The sequence below is a fragment of the Nelumbo nucifera genome, chromosome 4, assembly GCF_055504915.1.
Source record: "Nelumbo nucifera cultivar China Antique chromosome 4, China Antique-T2T, whole genome shotgun sequence".
NCBI lineage: Eukaryota > Viridiplantae > Streptophyta > Magnoliopsida > Proteales > Nelumbonaceae > Nelumbo > Nelumbo nucifera.
This window is the reverse complement of record NC_142652.1, coordinates 80,355,305-80,376,276: the sequence shown is the minus strand read 5'-3', so window position 1 is coordinate 80,376,276 and position 20,972 is coordinate 80,355,305. Positions and strand designations below refer to the sequence as shown.

The following is a 20,972-nucleotide window of genomic DNA, read 5'->3' as shown; positions in this document are numbered from 1 at the left end:
TGGTTGCTTTCTTTCAGCTTTTGTCACACATTCTCTTGAATCTCTCAAATGGATTCAGCTAAAGCTTCGGCATCATTACTCACTCGCCGCAACCCTGTTATAGGAGCTAGATCAACAACACTTTTAGGTGACCAACCGTACACAACCTCAAAAGGAGTTTTCCCTGTAGATCTATTAACTGAATCATCGAAGGCAAATTCAGCTTGTGGTAGGATGAGATCCCATTGCTTTAAGTAGTCTCCAACTAGGCTCCTCAACAAGTTGCCTAGGCTTCGGTTAACCACGTTAGTTTGTCCATATGTTTGTGGGTGAAATGTGCTGCTATATTGTAGGGTAGTACCCATACGCTTCCATAAAGTTCTTCAGAAGTGGCTAAGGAATCTTGTGTCATGATCTGATGTGATAGATCTTGGCAATCCATGCAATTGAACAACTTCTTTGAAAAACAAGTTAGCTACATGAGAAGCATCAGAAGTCTTTTTGGCAACCAATAAAGTGGGTCATTTTAGAGAAACGATCAACCACAACAAAAATAGTCATTACCCCTAGCTGTTCTTGGCAACCCCAACACAAAATCCATAGTAATGTCAGTCCATGGTGCTTCTGTCATGGGTAAGGGAAGATTCAAACCTGTATTTTGATGTTGCCCTTTAGATGTTTGGCACTTGTGACATCTATCAACATAATAGAACACATCCTCTTGTAGCCTTGGCCATAAGTACCTTTTGGAGACCATTTCAAATGTCTTCTTGCGACCAAAATGTCCCTTGCAATGCAAATCAGCAATGCGTAATGCCCTCAAAGATCCTGATGGAATACATAATTGCCCATGAATAAGTAACCATCATTCCACACAAACTTGGCTTGAATATCCTTGTCACCTGCTGTATAGCTTCTACAAATAGGGCCAAAATAAGGGTCATCTTGGTATTGGTCTTTGATGGAGTTGAATCCCACAACATTAGTAGACATTGTTGACACCAAGTGAACTCTCCTACTAAGAGCATCAACTACCCGGTTTTTCTGTCCAGCTTTATGCTTCAAAACAAAATTATATTCTTGTAGAAAATCAACCCATTTAGCATGTCTTCCCTTTATCTTCTGTTGTGAGTTAAGGTGTTTCAATGCTTCATGGTTTGAATACAATACAAACTCTCATTGGATAAGATAATGCCTCCAAAACTTCAATGCTTGCACAATGGCATAAAACTCAACATCATAAGTGGAATACCTCCTTCTAGCATCATTGAGTTTCTCACTAAAGTAAGCAACTGGACGGCCTTATTGGCAAAGGACAGTTCCAATCCCAACATGGGATGCATCACATTCAACTTCAAAGAGCTTGTTAAAATCAAGTAAAGCCAATACCGGAGCCTTCGTCATCCTCATCTTTAGCTCTTGGAAGCTTTTCTCAGCTGCGGGAGTCCAAGTAAACTCACCTCCTTTCAAGCATTCAGTAATGGAAGCCACAATAGTGCTAAAATTCTTTATAAACCGATGATAAAATGTTGCTAGCCCATGGAAACTACGAATTTCAGTTAAGGTCTTTGGTGTTGGCCATTCTCGAATAGCTTGAACTTTTTCTTGATCCACCTCAATCCCTTTGGCTGAAACAACATACCCCAAAAACACCAACCGATCTATCATAAAATTACACTTCTTCAAATTTATATATAGCTGATTTTGTCTCAAGACTTCTAAGATTGCTCTCAAGTGTTCTAAGTGGCTGTCATGATCTTTGCTGTGGATGAGTATGCCATCAAAATAAACTACCACAAACTTCCCCATAAACGGCCTTAAGACTTGGCTCACGAACCTCATAAAGGTGCTAGGAGCATTAGACAACCCAAAGGACATAACCAGCCATTCATAAAGACCTTCCTTAGTCTTGAATGCAGTCTTCCACTCATCCCCCTCTTGGATACGAATTTGATGGTATCCACTCTTCAGATCTATCTTTGAAAAGACTTGTGAGCTGGCCAATGTGTCTAACATGTCATCAAGGCGGGGTATGGGAAACCTGTATTTAATTGTAATCTTGTTAATGGCACGACTGTCAACACACATACGCCAACTACCATCTTTCTTTGGTGTGAGCAAAGCTGGTACAGCACATGGGCTTAAGCTCTCACAGATCAGCCTCTTCAACAACTCTGTTACTTGTCTTTGGAGCTCCTCATGCTCCTTAGGGCTCATTCTATAGTGGGGTAGGTTAGGCAATGCTGCTCCTGGCATTAAATCTATATGATGTTGTACATCTCTTAGGGAAGGAAGGCCATCAAGTAATTCTTCAGGCATCATATCAGCATACTCATGAAGTAGCTTCTTCACCAACTCTGGAACAGGTGTTTCTTTGCTAACTTCTTTTGTAACCAGCACGTAAACAACATCCAAATTCCCCTCTTCTTGAGCCAGTTTATTTGAGGTGAAGAGAGTAGTGGTTGGCTTTGTTTCCTTGTTTGGAAATGAATCAAGTTGCATTGGTTTAAGAGTTATCTTCTTATTGTCTTTCACAAAGCTGTATGTGTTCTTGTCCCCATAATGAATGGTCTTACGGGCATATTGCCATGGGCGACCCAAGAGAATATGGCATGCATCCATTGGGGCAACATCACACCATACTGATTCTTCAAATGTATTACCAATAGAAAAATTAACTAGGCATTTAGAAGAAACTCTTACCTCATTTCCTTAGTTGAACCACAGAATACGATATGGTCGGGGGTGTTGAATAGTCTTGAGCTGTAATTTATCTACCATCTCTTGAGAAACAAGATTCTCACTACTCCCACTGTCAATAATCAGGTTACACAACTTCCCACTAGCTGTACAACGTGTTCCAAAGATATTCTTTCTCAACCAGTCCCCTGGTAGTGGTTCTTGAGGTGCAACCATAGAGTGTCGTATCACTAGAGCTTCACCCTCAATATCCCCATCCAAGTTTTCTTCCTCTAAAGCATTAGCTTCAGTAGTTTCAGCCACTTGCTCATCCTCAATATGGCCCTTATCATCTTGTTGTTCATTAATGACTTCATCAACCAAATGTGTTTGCCCTTCAATCCTTCTCTTAGGGCATTCATTTAAACGATGTCCGAACTCCACCTGAAACATCTAATAGGCTGTCCTTGACTGCTCTTTGTTGCATTGGAAGTCCCTTGGACTGTAGGTCGTGTTTGGTTGATCACACGACCCCTACCAGCTCCAACACTTCGACCTACTGATGAAGATGTACCTTGGACAGCACTTAGCCTCCACCTTGAGCTCCGACTCAATTGAGCTTCAACCTTTAGAGCTAGCTGATATGCATCCTTTACCTTATATGGGCAATGTAGGCTGACTTGATCTTGTATTGGCAACCTCAGACCATTGATATATCTACTAACATTTTTCTGTTCAGTTTCCGACATATTATTCTGAAGAGTTAATCTATTAAATTCTTTTGTGTACTCCTTCACACTCTTTTCCCGTTGCCTTAAATTCTGCACCCTTTGGTAAAGAGTTTGCTCATAGTCCACCCCTTGCAGCCATGATTATTCTGAAGAGTTAATCTATTAAATTCTTTTGTGTTTCCCCTTCCTTTCTCTATCCCTTTGGTAATTTTTCCACCAGTCTAGGGCTGTCCCACGCATCTTTGCTGTTACAAGCTTTACTTTTCTTTCTTCATTCATTTCTTTCCAATCAAAATAATTTTCAATGCTGTCCAACCAGTCTAGAAGCTCTTCAGGTTCCAACTCACCATCAAACTAGGAAATATGAAATTGAACACCATGACCTTGATTGGATTGTAAAGCTTGCACTATTCGGTTTTCTCACCACTGGTTGTTATTCCTTCCATGCTGATCACATTCAGGTTGCTCAATGTCTTCACTTGATTCTTCACTAATAATGTCAGTGAGTTGTTCATCAACTCTAGAAGCTTGTCTTCTTCTTCCTAGCCCCAAATTATTTGCTACATCACCATCCCTAGCAACATTTTGAGCTACAAGTTGAGCAAGATGTTCAATCTGTTCTTGAAATCCTCTTATAGCCTCTTGGAAAACCTCTACAGTAACATGTTGTGGCCTTCTACCACCCCTACCACGTCCACCCCTTGCAGCCACGATAATATAGAAAAACACAAGAAGGAGATGAACTTTGAAGCAAACCCAAGGAAAGAACTTGCTCTGATACCACTGATGTGGACAAAAAGACAAATTACATGCAGTACCTCAAGTATATAGCAATAAGCACAAGAAATACCAAGCTGAAAACAACAAAATAAGTTGGATTTTTAGGGATTTCAGATCTGAACCTGAAGTAAAACTCCTCCTGAAACAGTTCCGCTACAGTAACAATGGCAGCAAGCTGGCCTCCCGCGCGGACACGCAGCGGTGGAGGGATTGGGAGGTGCCAAGATGGGTCGACTCGTCAAAACCCAAACTCCCAATACTTGAAAACCCTAGCTGGGGCTGAGCTACAGCTCAAACAAGAGAGAAAGAACCAGAAAAAAACCCCTACAGAAACAACCCCCTTCTCTGCGTGTCCCTAGAATGTTTACACATAAGCCCCTAGAATGTTTCCTTCTCACAAGCAACTCCTTAAGAACAAAACCAACTTCAAATGAACCCTCAAAAGATAACTTTTGTTACAAAGACCCAAGAGACCAAAACCCAACAGGTATACACCCAACTGCCCCTAACCAAAAGTCTGACTTACAAAATGACGAAAATACCCCTGGTTCCAAACTGTCAACAAAGCTACCCAAAAACAACAATTTGGGATCCTATTACAAGAAAAACATGCAAAACAAAATACGTTCACTCATTTTTTTTTTCTTGCCTCATCAATACTTCAGTCCGGTGCAGAAAAGAAATCTGGATCTTCAATAAACCACATTGTAGCTGGTGAAGGAAGAAGACAGAAAAGAGGCTTGCTCAATCTCTCCTTTCAGATCTGACAGTCCTGCTCTGATACCATGTTGTCCAGAAGAGAAGGAAGAAAGAGAGAAGAGAGATTGAGAGTCCAAAAGAGCTGCTCGCGGCGCCAGCTTTTTTATTATTTATACTAGGGCAACACAACATAAAATAAAAGGTGTGGAAAATACCAAATTACCGCTGCGGTACTAAACTTACAGAATAACAGCCTTTTAACATTCTTCAAATAGTGATTCTTTGGAGCAGAATTTTAACCAGACAGCCTTTCAGTATGGGATCAGATACAAGAGTACCCTTTTCCTGAACAGCAAAAGAAGTGTCAATCAAAATCCAAACGCATTAATTTCTGAAATGAGCTTGCTTGAAACCATAAAAGTCCTTCAAAATGTATACACAACTGATTGGTAGTTTTCAACTTTCTCTATTATAGCCTCCTTAAGTGCAGTTTTCCTTTCTTCTGGTGTGTTCTTTCCAAATACCCAGCATGGGGCAATGAGGTGAATGGTTCCATAGTATCTTGCCATGTTTGCAGAACCCTAAACTGGCATTGAAGATAGCAATCTAGTAAGATTTTCTGGAATCACATACTGCCTGTTGAACAACATGTAGTGTGTCCAGATAGAGTAAAATTGCAGTAAATCAGAAGATTTACAATCCTGGCGACAACAAAGATAGCATTGGATTTTCAACTTCATCCCCTTGGTTAGATGGTCAATAGTGAGATTATGTTTGCTATTGCTGTTCACATAAAGACGATAACTTTGAGAAAGCCCTAGCCTTGGGAAATGATCGCTGTCATGCCCCTGCAAAGCTTCATAATTAGATCTTATTGATTACTGCCTTCCATAGCTCAATATTCTGGCCATCAGGTTGAATATGGATTCTGTCTAATCTTGTGCCATCAATGCTTTGGGTTCCTAATCAACCAGGTTTTGCCAAAGATGAGGAACCCATACAACTCGACCATTCACCACCCCATAGCACTCCAATCAACAATGTAAACACATGATTTTGACAACAATGACCAAAGTCAAATTCCGTATATGGTTCCCAGGCCAGCTGAACTCTAACCTTGGGTGACCGACCACCTATCAACTGTATTCCTTTTCTCTAACTCCGCTTCTTCATGGAGGGTTTTGTTCCTTTTACCTCACTTGAGTCCTAGCTGTACTACACCTTGCTCAGTGCCTGAGATCATCAAACAAATGTTGATGAAAAGAATATGACATGTGCTATTGAACCATGTGATGCCAAGTAACTGACTGCACTAATCATGTATTCATGACCTGAGGTAGAGTGAGCATATGATCAACATGCAGTATAATAATTCTTTCGATGGGAGTTCTTATGGGAGCCGGGAGAAGGAAGAAAAGATCACCTGGTAAAATGGGATATAGTATGCAAAAGCAAGGAGCAAGGGTGTTTGGGGATTAGCAATATAGGGAAGAAGAATGTAGCTCTGTTGTGTAAATGGCTAAGGAGATGACCTTTAGAGAGAGAGGGAGGCTTTGGCAATTGGCACGAAGTTGTAGGAAGTATTCATGGATGTGTAGGTAATGGTTGAGATGCTGGAGTGTCTTGGCAGGCTACTTTGAACTCTCTGTGGAAGGCTATTCATGGTATCCTTCCCCAATTCCTCAGCCTCATCAGGTATGATGTATGTACTGGAGATAGGTAATTCCATCTTAAGGACCTTTATCCATCTTTGTATTCCCTTTCCCTTTTTAAAAATGAACCCATTCAACGGTTTGTTTCTTTCTCCCAATCCTCGGGATTTAGCTGGAATTTGGGGTTTAGAAGAGACCTGAGAGACTCTGAGCTTGATCAAGCTGCTTTGTTACTCAAAACCCTTGACAATGTTTGTTGGGATTTCTCTAAACCTGATGTTAGAATCTGGACTCCCAACTCTCCGGGTCTTTTTTCTTGTGCCTCTTTTATCTCTCAGTTGTGTGTTCTATCCCTAACCCTCAACCTTTCTTTTTGTAAGGAAATCTAGTCTAAGCCCATTCCCCCTAAAGGTCAGACCCTTTTTTGGGAAGTTTCTCTTGGGAAATCGAACACTCTGGGTAACCTACAAAAGTAAAGAGACCCAACCTTTGTATCTCCCCAAGTTGGTGTTTTCTTTGCAAAGCAAATGGAGAAAGCTGTTACCATCTTCTACTATCCTGCCCCTTTTGTTGTGATACTTTGGGAAACAATCTTTAGTCTTTTGGGGTGCAGGTGGAGGATGCCTTTGCAAAAAGGGGGGGGGGGTTGCGGAGAGGGTGTTTTTTGACCCTACAACTTTCAGGTGGCCTTAGAGAAGGAGAGTTTTATGGAGATGTGTTGGCGCTGCTTTTGTTTGGACAGTTTGGGAGGAAAAAAAACAGAATATTCAATGATAAAGAAAGAGATGAGGCTACTGTTTGGGACTGTCTGCTGTTTAGGGCTATTAACTGGGCTAAAGCTTTGGATCTATTTTCACTTTCTCCTTTGATGACATATGGAGAAACTGGGAACTAGTTGCTAAATCTTCTTTGGTTAAGAGCAAACATGTTCTAGCCTGGAAACCCCTGGGAGAAGGCTTCATAAAGCTAAACTTTGATGGTAGCAGCTTTGGTAATCCTGGGCCCTCTGGTATTGGAGGAGTATTCAGGAATGCAGAGGGCCAGATAGTTGCTTTATTCTCTGGTCCAATTGGAGTGGGGGATGTGGTGAGTGCAGAGGTCCAAGCTGTTTTACAAGGAGCTCAAATTGCTAAAGAGATGAACTTCAGGAATCTAGTTGTTGAAGGAGACTCTATTATGGTAATTGGGTGGCTGAAAGAGACAGTAGCTTGGTCTTTCAGGGGGGGGGGGGGGGGGGGGGTTGATGAGAAGATTCAAGTGGCTTACTTCTAATTTAACAGTTAGAGTTCAGTGGGAGAGAAGAACAGCTAATGGGCTGGCAGACATACTAGCTAAGCAAGGGGTGAATAAGGATCACTTATTCTGGGCTACATTGTAATTTTTTTTTGAGGCAGCGTCTCATGCCTTTTCGGAGAACTATGTACTGTATCAGTTGTTAGTCTATCTTAATTAATTTTAATGAAATGCTTTATTATTCATCAAAGAGAAAAAAATCTTTCTACTCTGTAGGGTGAATCTGAACAACATGAAATGTAGTTTGTGATATGTTAATCACTAGGAGGTACTTGACATTCGTGAAGGAGAATGTTCTGGTGGAAGAGCAAACAATTAGCAACATGTTCACTAGAAAGGTTTTATTCCATTTGTATACAGGGAGAAATAGGTCAAATGAAGTTGCTGAGATCACTAGGAACAAAGCAATTTGGTCCAGTGCAACGGCTGAGTGTGGGTTGTCTATGATTCCAGGGGCTAGCTATGGCTGCAAAATACTGATCTCTGGCCAGATAATTGTCCTGGTTACACCAGGCGAGATGGTGATCACCGGAGACTGATAACACCGGCAGCCAGAGACAAATCTCAGTGTTGAAGACAGGAACAATCGAAGCTGATGAAGAGAGACAATAGAGAAAGGAAGCTTCGAATCAGTGGGGAGATGGAGAAAGGAAGTTTCGTTGAAGCAAAATCTTTTAAATTCGAGGAAGTGAAGTCAAGAACCCTGGTTTTGATGAAGATCAGAGAAGTGAAAAGAGCCTCAGTGTACCTACCGAAGGATGTGGTCGTATGGTTAAAAGGTTTCTTGGATGTAGCCATAGTATCAAGAAGATATCAGAATTGGAAGAATACGATGAAGTTGAACGGAAAGGTGTTTGAAACAGAACAACGGCTAAATAGGAAAGGGTGGTTCATCACAGTCACAGAGTGGTTCGGACTGGGCAGAAAACAGATGATATGTATCCCCGTAGGAAACCAGAGCCAAGGTTGGACGATATTTGCGAAAGAGTTGCAGGAGTTGGAGAAACGAGGAACAATCAAGGAAAACCCAGGCCAACCACGGTGAGGCAACCCAATCAAAGACAGGTCGGGGAAAGGAGAAAGATGGGAGTGGTAAGGATTGGAGTAAAATGTATGTAGTTTACGCAAACAAGGTGTCCAAATGGAGCTCGGTAGCAGTAGCAGAAGAACCAAAACAGAAATTGAAGTTTGAAGGTCCTTTCAATCTACAAAACCATTCCAGGCAGACAAGGCTCTGTTAGAAGTGGGTAAGATGGGAGAGGAAATTTACGCTCAATCTTTTCAAACCGCCAAAGGTGTAATGGTAATTAGCCAGTGGACTCCGAGCGCAAACCGCATAGACCACACAGAAGTCTTCCGTATCAAAGTTCTTGGGCTTCCTTTCAACTTATGGTCCCCTGAAATCTTTAAGAAAATTGCATCCCTATGCGGAGGAGTCTTGGAAGAGCTGGATACCTCCAACCTCAGTGCGGCTGTTTTGGGTCTAAAAGGGATCAAAGTGGAAGAAGTCCCAAGAATAGTGGAGATGGAAATAGGCGAAACTCAAATTGTGGTTTGGTTGCTATCGTTGGTGGAGGAGAGATTGTAGAGAAATTGTGGGAGGTAGGAAGATGATGATGTGGCAAGGGTCAAAGAAAGGGAGAAGAAACAAAGAAGTTTGACCGCTATAGCAAAAGAAAGGAAATTAAACGGTCATCATATTCGAAAGTTGGAAATTGGTGCATTAATGAAGAGGTTAAATATGAACCGTCTATTAACGCACGTGTGGCCTGTCAAAGATCTTTTGCGGAGGTGACAGCTGGAAGAGGCGGTAAAACGTCATTAAATTTTAAACCCGCGTTAGTAGTCAAACCGATGGGTGAACCGAGCGAACCAAGGGCTCAGGTGCGCGGGTCAGCCCAAAGGTTGGTGGATAGTCGCAGGGGTCTATCATTGCCTTTTTTGACCCCTGTCGCTCGCCCCCCCCCCACCGTGAGTTTGACGCAGAGTTGCAGAGATGCCTCCAAAGCTCATGGGGACGTCGGAAAAGGAGGTACCGCCACATGGGGATGGATGCCGGTGCAGACGAACAACTCTACATCTCCCGATAAGCCCAATCCGAAATTTAATAGGCATGAGAGCGATGAATCCGAAGAGGAAAGCGACTGGGAAGACCCAAGGCAAGAAAAGATGTATCAATCGGAGCTAGAAGATAGTATCGGAATTGTCAACACTGCTAAAACGTGTATCTTTTGGGACGATGAAAAGTTCGGAACAGAGTTGTTTGAAGACCCCTCTACCTGCACCAGCATGGTTCCAAGAGAAGAATACGGTGATAGTCCTAACCCAGTCTTAGTGGCGAACCCAGTTTCAGTCAGAAGGGAAGATGGAGAATTCCCAGGGGAGGCACAACGTCAAGATATTAATAAAGGAATGTTGGATCTTGGTACTAACCCAGACAAAGAAGCACAGGAGGAACAGAACATTGATGTTATATCAGAGTTGCCTTTCAAGGTTTCCAAACCAGTAGGTATTGATAAAGGGAAGGACTCTGGATTGCTGACACGGGGAGTCCCTAACCCCTCTTCTTCATGCTTACCTCTTCAGCTTGTGAATCCTTGTTTAAATCCCTCTAAATTGTTCTCATGTGTCTGCACAGGTACAACCAATGCCACTCCTCCCAGGAATCTCTCAATGAAAAGTGCCACAACCCAAGATTTTGAGAACCTACCGGACAATAGCCTAGAACAAGAGAGAGCTAGAATTTGGTCCTTAATTCTGGAAAGCCTATTTGACCCAACCCTAGTTTTGGAGAGTAATGAAAATAGAGTAAACCACCTTGTGGGAGCTAGGAGGCTGAATCAGGAGGAGAAAGAAGAGGCAGAAGGAAAAAGAAAAGTGGGAAGGAAGAATGAAGGAAGTAAGGTATACACGAGGAAAAAAGGAAAGCAAAGAAGAAGAAAGTGAAGCGAGTTAGAGAAGCTTAAATGTGGAATAAATTATGAGAAGAAGGAAGAGGGGAACCTGAAAAGGAAAAGAGGGGAATATTAGACAACCATTGATAAAGGGTCACAAATAGGTCGAAATGAAGATAATTAGCTGGAATGTAAGAAGCCTAGGAAGTGCCAAAAAGAGGAGGATAATTAGGAATACTTTTAGAAAAGAAAAACTAGATATGTTATTGATTCAAGAAACCAAACTTTCAGAGATAAATAGAAGGTGGGTAAGAAGTATTTGGGGAGCCAGGGGTCTAAGTTGGTCGTGTGCCCCATCATGGGGAGCCTCAGGAGGGATTTTGACTATTTGGAGAAATGAGGAAATGGAATGTGTGGAGGAATTGATTGGTAGATATTCAGTCTCCTTAAAAATTAGAAGACTTTCGGATGAGAGTGAATGGGTGGTAACAAGTGTATATGGTTCTAACTCCTATAGAGATAGGGAAGTTTTTGAGAGAAATGATGTGCTATTTGGGGAATATGGGAGGGACCTTGGTGTGTAGGAGATGATTTCAGTGTCATCAGATTTTTGGGAGAAACAAACAATCTGAATGAAGGAATCACTACCAGCATGAGAAAGTTTAATAACTTGGGGCCCGTTTGGCAAGTCTTTTTGAGAAGATCTTTTCGTAGCTCTGACAGTCAATAGACGCACTGAGTTTTTGACATAAGATCTGGGCAGCCTGAAGACCGTTTGGCAGACACGTGTCTTTTCGTGTGTCGTTTCGGGTCTTTCCGTGCGAGATTAAAACGTGAAAGACGCAGGAAGCTTCATTTGGAGCTTCCCAAAATCAGCCCAAAATGGGCTTCGCGCATCTTTTCAGCGCTATGTCTTTTGGCGGCTAGATCTTCTGCGTGCCAAATGGGAATAGACCGATTTTCGGTCTTCCCGGCTTGTAAACAGCCGAAAGACCGCATAAAAAGATGTGCCAAACGGCGCCTTAATTGATTCCCTTGAATTGAGTGAACCTCTAATGCTAAGGGTGTACTGTACTTGGTCAAATTTTCAATCCCTCCCCAACTTGTTCCAAACTGGATAGGTTTCTCATTACTCCCGACTGGGAAGAATTGTGGGGCTCAATAGTAGTGAAAGGGCTATCTAGGGCTACTTCAGACCATTGCCCCATTTCCATTGAGAAGGAAAGTCCAGGAGGAGGCCCTACTTCATTCAGGTTTGAAAATATGTGGTTTGAGGATCACTCATTTAAAATCAGATTGAAGGAATGGTGGTAGGAACTTAGACCTTTGAGGAGTATGAAAATGTTAAGCTTTGCATGGAAATTAAAGAGGATAAAAGGGAAAATAAAAGAGTGGAATAAAGAGCATTTTGGGAGGGTAGAGGAAATAAAAGATAATATAGTGAGGAAGATTGAGGAGTTAGACAAGAAAGAGGCTATCGAAATGTTATCAAAAGAAGAGAGAAAAGATCGATGGAAAATCAAGCAAGAATTGGAAGGGATATTAAGAAAGGAGGAAATATGTTGGAGACAGAAGTCAAGGTGTCAATGGATTATTGAAGGAGATGGTAACACCAAATTTTTCCATGCAATTGCAAACGGAAGAAGAAAGAAAAACTTAATCTTTAGTGTGGAGGAGGGGGGTCAGGAAGTAAGAGAGAACTAGGAATCACAAGGATTTTTGTAAACCATTTCAAGGAAATTTTCACAGGTTCAAGCGGGGTGACAACAAAGCTACCAGAAATGGAAGGAGATAGGATTTTAGAAGAGCAGTCCTTGTTTTTGGAAAGGAATTTTACTTTGGAAGAAATCAAGTATGCAATCTTTTCCATGGATAGATCAAAAGCCCCCGGGCTGGATGGATTTTTAATGGCCTTCTATCAAGAATGCTGGGATTGGATGAAAACTGATATTCTGGAAGTGTTCAATGAGTTCTTCCTCAAAGGAGAGGTGCCTTGAGGGGTGAATACTACTTTTATCACTTTAATCCCGAAGAGGAGAGAGGCCAAAACCCTTAAAGATTATAGGCCAATCAGTCTTATTGGGAGTGTATATAAAATTATTGCAAAGGTTCTCTCAGAAAGGATCAAGAAAGTGTTACCATTGATCATCTCACCTTTCCAAGGTGCCTTTGTGGAAGGAAGGCAGATTGTGGATCAAATTCTAATAGCTAATGAGTCTGTTGCAGAAAAAAAAAAGGGTAGAGGAAAAGGGTTGGTGTGTAAAGTGGACCTAGAGAAAGCCTATGATATGGTTAACTGGGAAGTTCTTCTTCAAATGCTAGAAAGGATGGGCTTTGGAACCAAATGGAGATCTTGGATTAGAGGATGCTTAAGTTTTGTCCATTACTCAATACTTATTAATGGGGTAGCGAAAGCTGATTCCCAAGGACTGCTTAGAGGGTGGAGGATAGGTAGAAATGAAGTGGTCGTTACCCATCTTCAATTTGCAGATGACACAATATTCTTTTGTGAAGGTAGTAATGAGGAAGGAGTGGTAAACCTAAAATTTCTATTGGATAACTTTGTGGGGGTGATAGGTTTAAGGATAAATTGGTCTAAAACAGGCATTGTAGGGGTCAATCTAGAGGAAGGGGAACTACATAGATTCATAGAGATTTTGTGGTGCGAGATTAGAAGTTGGCCAATGAGCTACTTAGGGTTACCTTTAGGAGGCAATCCTAGGTCAAAAGATTTCTGGGAGCCAGTCATCGAAAGATTTGCTAGGAGGCTAGCTCTGTGGAAGAGGAATTACATCTCTCTTGGTGGAAGGATAACCTTGATTAGAGCCACTCTGGAAAACCTCCCTATTTATTTCCTTTCCACCTTTAGAATACCCTGTAGAGTAGCAAGGATTTTAGAGAAGTACATGAGAGATTTCCTTTGGGACCCAAGAGAGGAGAGGAGGGTCCACTTGATTAATTGGGATCAAGTTAGAAAGCCCAAGGACCAAGGGGGTTTGGGAATGGGAAACATCTCACTCAAGAACTCAGTTTTGTTAGGAAAATGGCTGTGGAGATTCCCTTTTGAGAGACAGGCTGTGGCACAAAGTCATTGAGAGTATTCATGGGTTGGATGGAAATGGTTGGGATGCAAAAGTTGCCCCCCATGTTTCTTCAGCTTCTCCTTGGAAAGCAATTTATGAAATTTACCCAACATTCCTTAATTCCATTCAATTCGATGTGGGCTAGGGTAATAAAATTCGTTTATGGGAAGACCTTTGGATGGGAGATAGTCCACTTAAGGACCTTTTTCCTGACCTCTACACTTTGTCAAATTTCAAAGGGGAAACAGTAAGAATTTTTGGAAATCCTAGTCCAAATGGGGTTAATTGGAATCTGGGTTTCAGAAGGGGCCTCAGGGAAAATGAATGTGACTCTTTAATTCAATTCTTGGACCTAATAGGACAAGTTCATTTGGACCCATCCTTGGAAGATTCCAGAATATGAAAAGGCTCCTCAGATGGCCTCTTCTCTTGTTCGTCCTTCTTTAGTGTTCTTTCTTCACCTAGTATCCCAGTAGGGGATTTCCCTGTGAAGGAAATTTGGAGTAAGCCTATTCCCCCAAAAATTCAAGCTTTCTGTTGGGAAATCTTCCTTTGGCAAGGTTAATACTTGTGATATGTTGTAGAGAAGAAGGCCTTTTGTATGCCCTTCTCACATGTGCTCCCTTTGTATGGAAAGTGGTGAGACCTTGGCACACCTATTATTATCTTGCTCCTTTGTGCATAACATTTGGGAATTTTTTTGTACTCTCTTTGGTTGCAGGTGGGTTTCCCCTCAAGATATGGCAGGGCTCTTCAACCGGGATTTTTTTAGTCAACCAAAGAAAAGAGGGAAGGTTATGTGGAAAGCTACAAAGGCAACTATCTGCTGGGTGATTTGGGAAGAAAGGAACAACAGAATATTCTTGGACAAGAGTAGAACAATGGAGAAGGTAATCGACACCATCAAAGTTAAAGTAGCTCACTGGGTAAGATCTATGCATATCTTTCAAGATTTCTCAGTCATAGACATATAAGATCTTGGACAGAAGTAGCACAATCCTCAAGAGTGAAAAAGAAAGTAAGGATGGAATGGAAATCTCCAGATGGTAACAGGTTTAAACTGAATTTTGATGGAAGCTCATTTGGGAATCCGGGACTGTCAGGTATTGAGGGAGTAATCAGAAATTCTGAAAGGAGAATATTAGCTTTGTTCTCTGGACCGATTGGCATGGTCAACTCTCTAAAAGCTGAGTTAATGGCATTGCTACAGGGACTGAAGATAGCTAAGCAACTTGGAATGAGGCATATTGAGGTTGAAGGGGACTCCAAGGTGATCATTTCTTGGGCTAAATACAATAGAAGTATTTTGTGGACCTTCAAACAAGTGATAAAGGAAGTGGAAAAGGTTGCAAGGGAGGTAGAGGCTGAATTTAAATGGGTTAGAAGGAGTGCAAATGGGTTAGCTGATTATCTTGCTAAACAAGGGGCTTTAAGGCAACAATTGTTTTGGGCTGCAATGTAAAGTGGGACAGAATTTTGTAATAGTGTGGGAGATTTAATCCCATACACCAAAATGTGAAACATTATTTTCACCTAATTTCAAATAAAATTCTCTTTTGCTGATAAAAAAAATACACCAGGCGAGATAGTGATATATTCTAATCTATCTAAGAGATGGTAAGGGGCCATTCCTTGGTGTAATGATAAAATCTTGAGTGCTAGCATGCGAATGTGGGTTCATGTCTGAGAGCGGCCACTTGCAACTTGCAAGGTGACAACCAACTGGTTGGTAAGGTCTCCTGTTGGTCGTAGCAGAGACTTGGGATAGAGTCCCACCTACACCTGGGTTGGTGGATGGGCTACCCCCCCCCCCCCCCATTGTGTAGACCTTCAAAAAAACATGATTCAAAAAAAAAGCCTGAGAGCAGCCACTTCGTGCAAAAAATGCCAAAGACTTGGCTGGGACCAACATTGGGCAATGTTGGAAAGACTTGCAGCCAACCCCATGTGGTTGGGATAAGGCTTGGATGATGATGAAAGATTTGCAGCTTATTACAGCTCCAATATGTGAAATTTCCACATTTTATATTCTCAATTTTGAAGTTTTTCTTGACTTATTCTAACCAAAGTCTTCCCTTAATGGGAATATAACATTCAAATTACAAAACATGAAAGATTTTCAGCTTGTTTTCTTAAATCACTAATTTGAACAGAAGATTTGCGTTATATGATAGACATTAAAGTTCCTCTTTTTGCTCCCTTGAAGCGACTTCCAGTTGATATGTTTTACTTCTGCCCATTATATTTATAAAGTTTTATTTTTCCATAAATTGTTTTACAATTAGATTCAGTTATGCAAATACTAAGATCAGATTGTATTGTTATATACATCGTATTGTTTGAATGCCTTCTGATTTCGCGAACACTCCATATAAAGGTAGGAAAGCTTGGAAATGTTTCACTGTTGGAAGTTTTGTTGCTAATATTTCTTTTAGGCTACAAGAATACTCGGTAGAGGCTGCAATTGCTGTAATTGTTGATGGAAGTTGCAGGCTGAAGATTGACACTCGACATTTGAGAGACCTCAATCTTCGAATAGGCTCTATCTATCAATTCATTGGTGAACTCCTCATTCAATCCAATAATGAGGTAAAGGGTATTCATTTGAGGACCTTTCTACCATCATTTTTCCCTTCACAGCGTGATTGGCAAATGCTATTTTGTACCCTATCTATTTGTGTTGTTTTAGGCAATTCTAGAGGCACGGGTGGGTAGGAATGTAGATGGTATGGATCTCAACCTCTACTACCAGTCTCTGCAGCTTTTGAGGCAGTTTCAATCCAACCACACGAGTGATCAAGCTACATAGTCCAAAATTTGTTGCTCGGAAAATTCAGCTTGAGGAATTTGTGTTTTTGGTGCTAAGGTAAACTAGTTAGACCTTTGGTGCCTAGTGTTGTAATTTTTTACTCTCAGCTAATTACGATTTACGAAAAACCCCAAATTCATGACTGTTGTTCTCAAAACTCCAATTACTTGAATACAAGTAAATATTTTATAGATGTTTGTTTTAGAAAATAACATTTTGAAAATTGAGAAGAAAAGGAGAAACTCTATCCACAGACTTGGGAAAGAGTTTTGAACTATTGTGTCTTCTGTAATATTTCATTTTTTCTGGTACGTTTGCTATTTCATCTAATCAGCACACACACACACTCTCTCTCTCAAGATTTATTAAAGATGTAGATGGACAAGTGGAGCAATTATACTCAAACCAAATTAATTCTTCAAGCTGGTCAAGACATAATAGAAGGGGCTCCCACCTCCCGGCGAGTAGCCCATATTTTCCACTCTCCGTGCCACATTATCTTAGCTATTCATGTGGTCTATGTTGCTTCATAATACCCTCTTCAAAGGGAGCTCGTAGAAAGTGGAAAGCCCAAGGGTCGTTTTCACTTTTCACTGTCAAATTAACACATTATGTCGGCGGCACCGTGTCTCGATAATAATGATATAGTGCCCATCTTTGAATCCTTGTGTTACAACCATACAGTTTCGTAGGTGAGTTTGTCCATAGTGGTCCAGGGGGTGAATGTAGGAACTTGAAAGGGTGGTGGCTGGTGGATGTTTTAGGTTTCCATTTCGATCCTGTTGAGAGCCCATTTGTTTCAAATGTAAAATGGAAATTGAAGGGAATTTTTTGAGTTCCATTTTCGCTTTCATTTTATAATGATTAATGAACGCATTCTGCTTTCTTTTTCCTTGCCTTTCATAGATAGCACAACAAATTATTAGGGTTGGAAAACAAAATAGTAGCTCAACCTTTTCGGTCTGGAAAGTTTTCTGTTCATTCTGGATAAACAAATAGAGCCTAAGGCTAGGATTATTACACCAATGGGTTCATGAGAGTGTAAAATGGGAACATATGTTTGTCCCATTTAACACTCTTCTCGTTTGGTAAATCATTGAGGTAAAAGTCCACTGCAACCAAGAGACTGCAGTCCTTGCCAGTCGGCCAAGAAATAGAGCACCACGAGCGGTGGTGAGCGGCGTATCAGACCCAGAAACTGGTGATCGGGTGTTGCAACAGGAGAGGCTTTTGTACATGAGCGGCATATTAGACCCATTTCTTGCGCTTGGCCGTTTCTGTTGAAGCTCCATCTAAGAATTTAATGGGAGCTTGCAATCACACCAGTGGACGATCTTGAGTTCCAGTTGAGATACGACTACTGCTTCATCTGAGTGGACGTGTGCTTGCTTGTGCTCCACTCGTCTGTGTCCAAGCGAGTGGATCGCGTGGTTGAGGCCGGGTTGGTGGACGAGGTGCGGAGGTTCTTTGAACCAGAAGCGTAATCAGGCGGGCCATCGGGGTGCCGGAGATGGACAGGTTCCTCCGAGCAAAAGCTGCAGCACCGGAGGATGAAGAAACCCTGGTGATACTCCTCGAGGAGGCGATCGAGGAAATCAAGGTGAACACCTACACGTTAGCCCGTTGCCAGTTGCAGAAAATTTATCGGCTGAAGGAGATGTTGCGGAGGAAAATGCACTGCCTCGACGCCATCGGAGTGTTCTTGAAGCACGACAAGGAAGCGGAGGAGGCCTGGGAGAAGCTGGTGGCAGGGCCAGGCACCAACATCGTCAGGCATTTCTTCTACAAAGCCGAAGACCACACTCCCACCGCCTTCGCCACTACGGCAACCATCAAAGCGGCGATCATGGGGAAGGCAACTACTACTGTTCTCGTCGGAGGAAGATGATGAACATATAACCACTACTGTCGCCGCCTCTCTGTTCTCTGTTCTTTGTTCTCGTCAACGGTCAACCTTGCCCCGGTAGATAGATTCTTGCCTCGGCAACCATTGTTGTCGCCAACAGTCAACCACTACTGTCGCCGCCTCTCTGTTCTCGCCGGAGGAAGAGAGAAGGAGAAGAGAGAGAGAGAGAGTGAGCGAGCGAGCGAATTTTGATGTATTTATTACATCAATTATTGATGTAATTAAATGGTAAAATGTAATTTTATTCGGTGTAAAATTACATGTTTACCAAATGCTTGTAAAATCGATCTGGGGTGCAAAGTTTACTCTGGTTTGATTTTACACCTCTACCAAACGCAGTACGTTTGTTCGCGGTGTAAATATAAATTTACACCGAGGATTATTACACCAATGGGTTCATAAGACTGTAAAATGGGAACCGAATGTTTGTCCCATTTAACACTCTTCCCGTTTGGTAAATCATTGAGTTTAAAGTCCACTACAACCGAGAGATTGCATTCCTTGCCGGTCAGCCAAGAAAAAGAGCACTGTGAGCGGCGGTGAGTGGCGTATTAGACCCAGAAACTGGTGACTGGGTGTTGCAACAAGAAAGGCTCTTGTGCGTGAGTGGCGGTGAGCGACGTATTAGACCCAGTTCTTGCGCTTGGCTGCTTTTGTTGAAGCTCCATCCAAGAATATAATGGGAGCTTGCAATCACACTAGTGGATGATCTTGATTTTCAGTTGAGGTACGACTATTGCTTCCTCTGGGTGGGCGTGTGCTTGCTTGTGCTCCACTCGTCTATGTCCAAGCGAGTGGACCGCATGGTTGAGGCCGGGTTGGTGGATGAGGTGCGGAGGTTCTTTGAACCAAAAGCCGACTATTCTCGGGGAATCAGGCGGACCATTGAGGTGCCGGAGATGGACAGGTTCCTACGAGCAGAAGCTACATCACCATTGGACGAAGAAACCTTGGCGATACTCCTCAAGGAGGCAATTGAAGAGATCAAGGTGAACACATGCATGTTAGCCCGTTGCCAGTTGCAGAAAATTTATCGGCTGAAGGAGCTGCTACCGGGGAAAATGCACTGCCTCGACGTCACCCAAGTGTTCTTGAAGCACGACAAGGAAGCGTAGGAGGCCTGGGAGAAGCTGGTGGCAGGCTAGGCACCAAAATCGTCAGGCATTTCTGTTACAAAGCCAAAGACCACGCTCCCACCACCTCCACCGCTACGGCAACCATTAAAGTGGCGGTCATGATGGAGAAGGCAACCATTACCGTTCTCGTCAGAGGAAGATGATGAACAAATAACCACTGTTGTTGCCGCCTCTCTGTTCTCGTCAACAGTCAACCTTGCCCCGGCAACCATTGCTGTCGCCAACAGTCAACCATTGTTGTTGCCGCCTCTCCGTTCTTGCTGGAGGAAGAGAGAAGAGAGAGAGAGAGAGAGAGAGAGAGAGAGCAATGTAATAAATACATTGATAATTTCGATGTATTTATTACATTGATTATCGATGTAATTAAACGGTAAAATGTAATTTTACACCAAATGCTTGCAAAATTAAACTGGGGTGCAAAGTTTACCCCGATTCGATTTTACACTTCTACCAAACGCAGCCTAAGGTGAAAGAGGTAGTGCGTGTTGTTGCCATGGAAATGACACTTAGGCTTGTTTGCATTTTGGTAAGTTATTTATTTGGGTAAATGCACTTACTCAAGTGCATTTGCCGGTATTCTTTTATTACTTGGTTAAAGTTATACAATGACCATTTTATTTATAAAAAGTAACATTGTTAAATGGACAATATTATCTTATCATGTAGGGGGTGTTCATTTTTGGGATTTTGAGAGGGGGGGAAGACCAAGAAGCCCATGTTCTTTTTTTTTATGTGGGACTAGGGAAAGTTACCTAACACTTGGATGAGACAAGAATGCCCCTTTTGATAATGAAATTTTAATGGCTAAAATGGTTATTATTTTATTTACCTAAAAAATAAAAAAAAAATAGGTAAATGCACTTATCTGGGTAAATGTTTCTTACGAAATACTTTTGCCTGGGCAAGTGCATTTAGTTGGGTAAGTAATTTACTGAAAAGCGAATGGGGCTGTATTAGTAATTTTCTGTGAGGATGGATAAGTTATTTACCCAAGCCTCAAGAGGGTGTTCTTTGCCCAGGTAAATGCACATATTTATTTATATTTCATGGGACCCACCAACTTATCTACCCCCACTTCCTGAAAAATGAACGTGGCATTAAGGTCATGCATCGTGAAATGGTTCTAGATTTAGTCTTTAGGCATGACTTTTGTGGCATTTAGATGGTTGCAATTTTTATAGAAATTGAAAACTGATATAACTAAGGGTGCAACAGATTTCTAATGTGAACGCATTAATGCAAAAATACAAAAGAAAAAAGAAAAAATAGTGGTTTAACAAGAAATTAGAGTTTATATTTGAAAATCAAAACCAAAAATTAGGGTTGTCAAC

At 41.8% G+C, this 20,972-nt stretch overlaps 2 protein-coding genes and 1 pseudogene across 3 annotated transcripts in view; all 3 read left to right on the top strand.

Moving 5' to 3' along the window:
* The window catches only part of LOC104589007 (CST complex subunit TEN1), a 58,015-nt gene extending 37,932 nt beyond the window's left edge, over positions 1–20,083 (top strand). The window contains exons 3-4 of one of the 2 annotated variants that reach the window (XM_010247168.3): positions 16,226–16,379; positions 16,480–20,083. In XM_010247168.3, coding sequence (XP_010245470.1) covers positions 16,226–16,379; positions 16,480–16,599 — 274 coding nt within the window. In that variant the 3' untranslated portion in view covers positions 16,600–20,083. The remainder of the gene's footprint in view (positions 1–16,225; positions 16,380–16,479) is intronic. The other variant, XM_010247169.3, reaches the window with a different exon arrangement.
* On the top strand, positions 18,110–18,487 carry LOC104589009 (adenylate isopentenyltransferase 5, chloroplastic-like). The gene has a single exon (XM_010247171.1). The coding sequence runs from the start codon at positions 18,110–18,112 to the stop codon at positions 18,485–18,487; it is 378 nt and encodes a 125-aa protein (XP_010245473.1).
* LOC104589008 (adenylate isopentenyltransferase 5, chloroplastic pseudogene) lies at positions 19,186–20,083 on the top strand (annotated as a pseudogene).
* Positions 20,084–20,972: the final 889 nt, after the last annotated feature.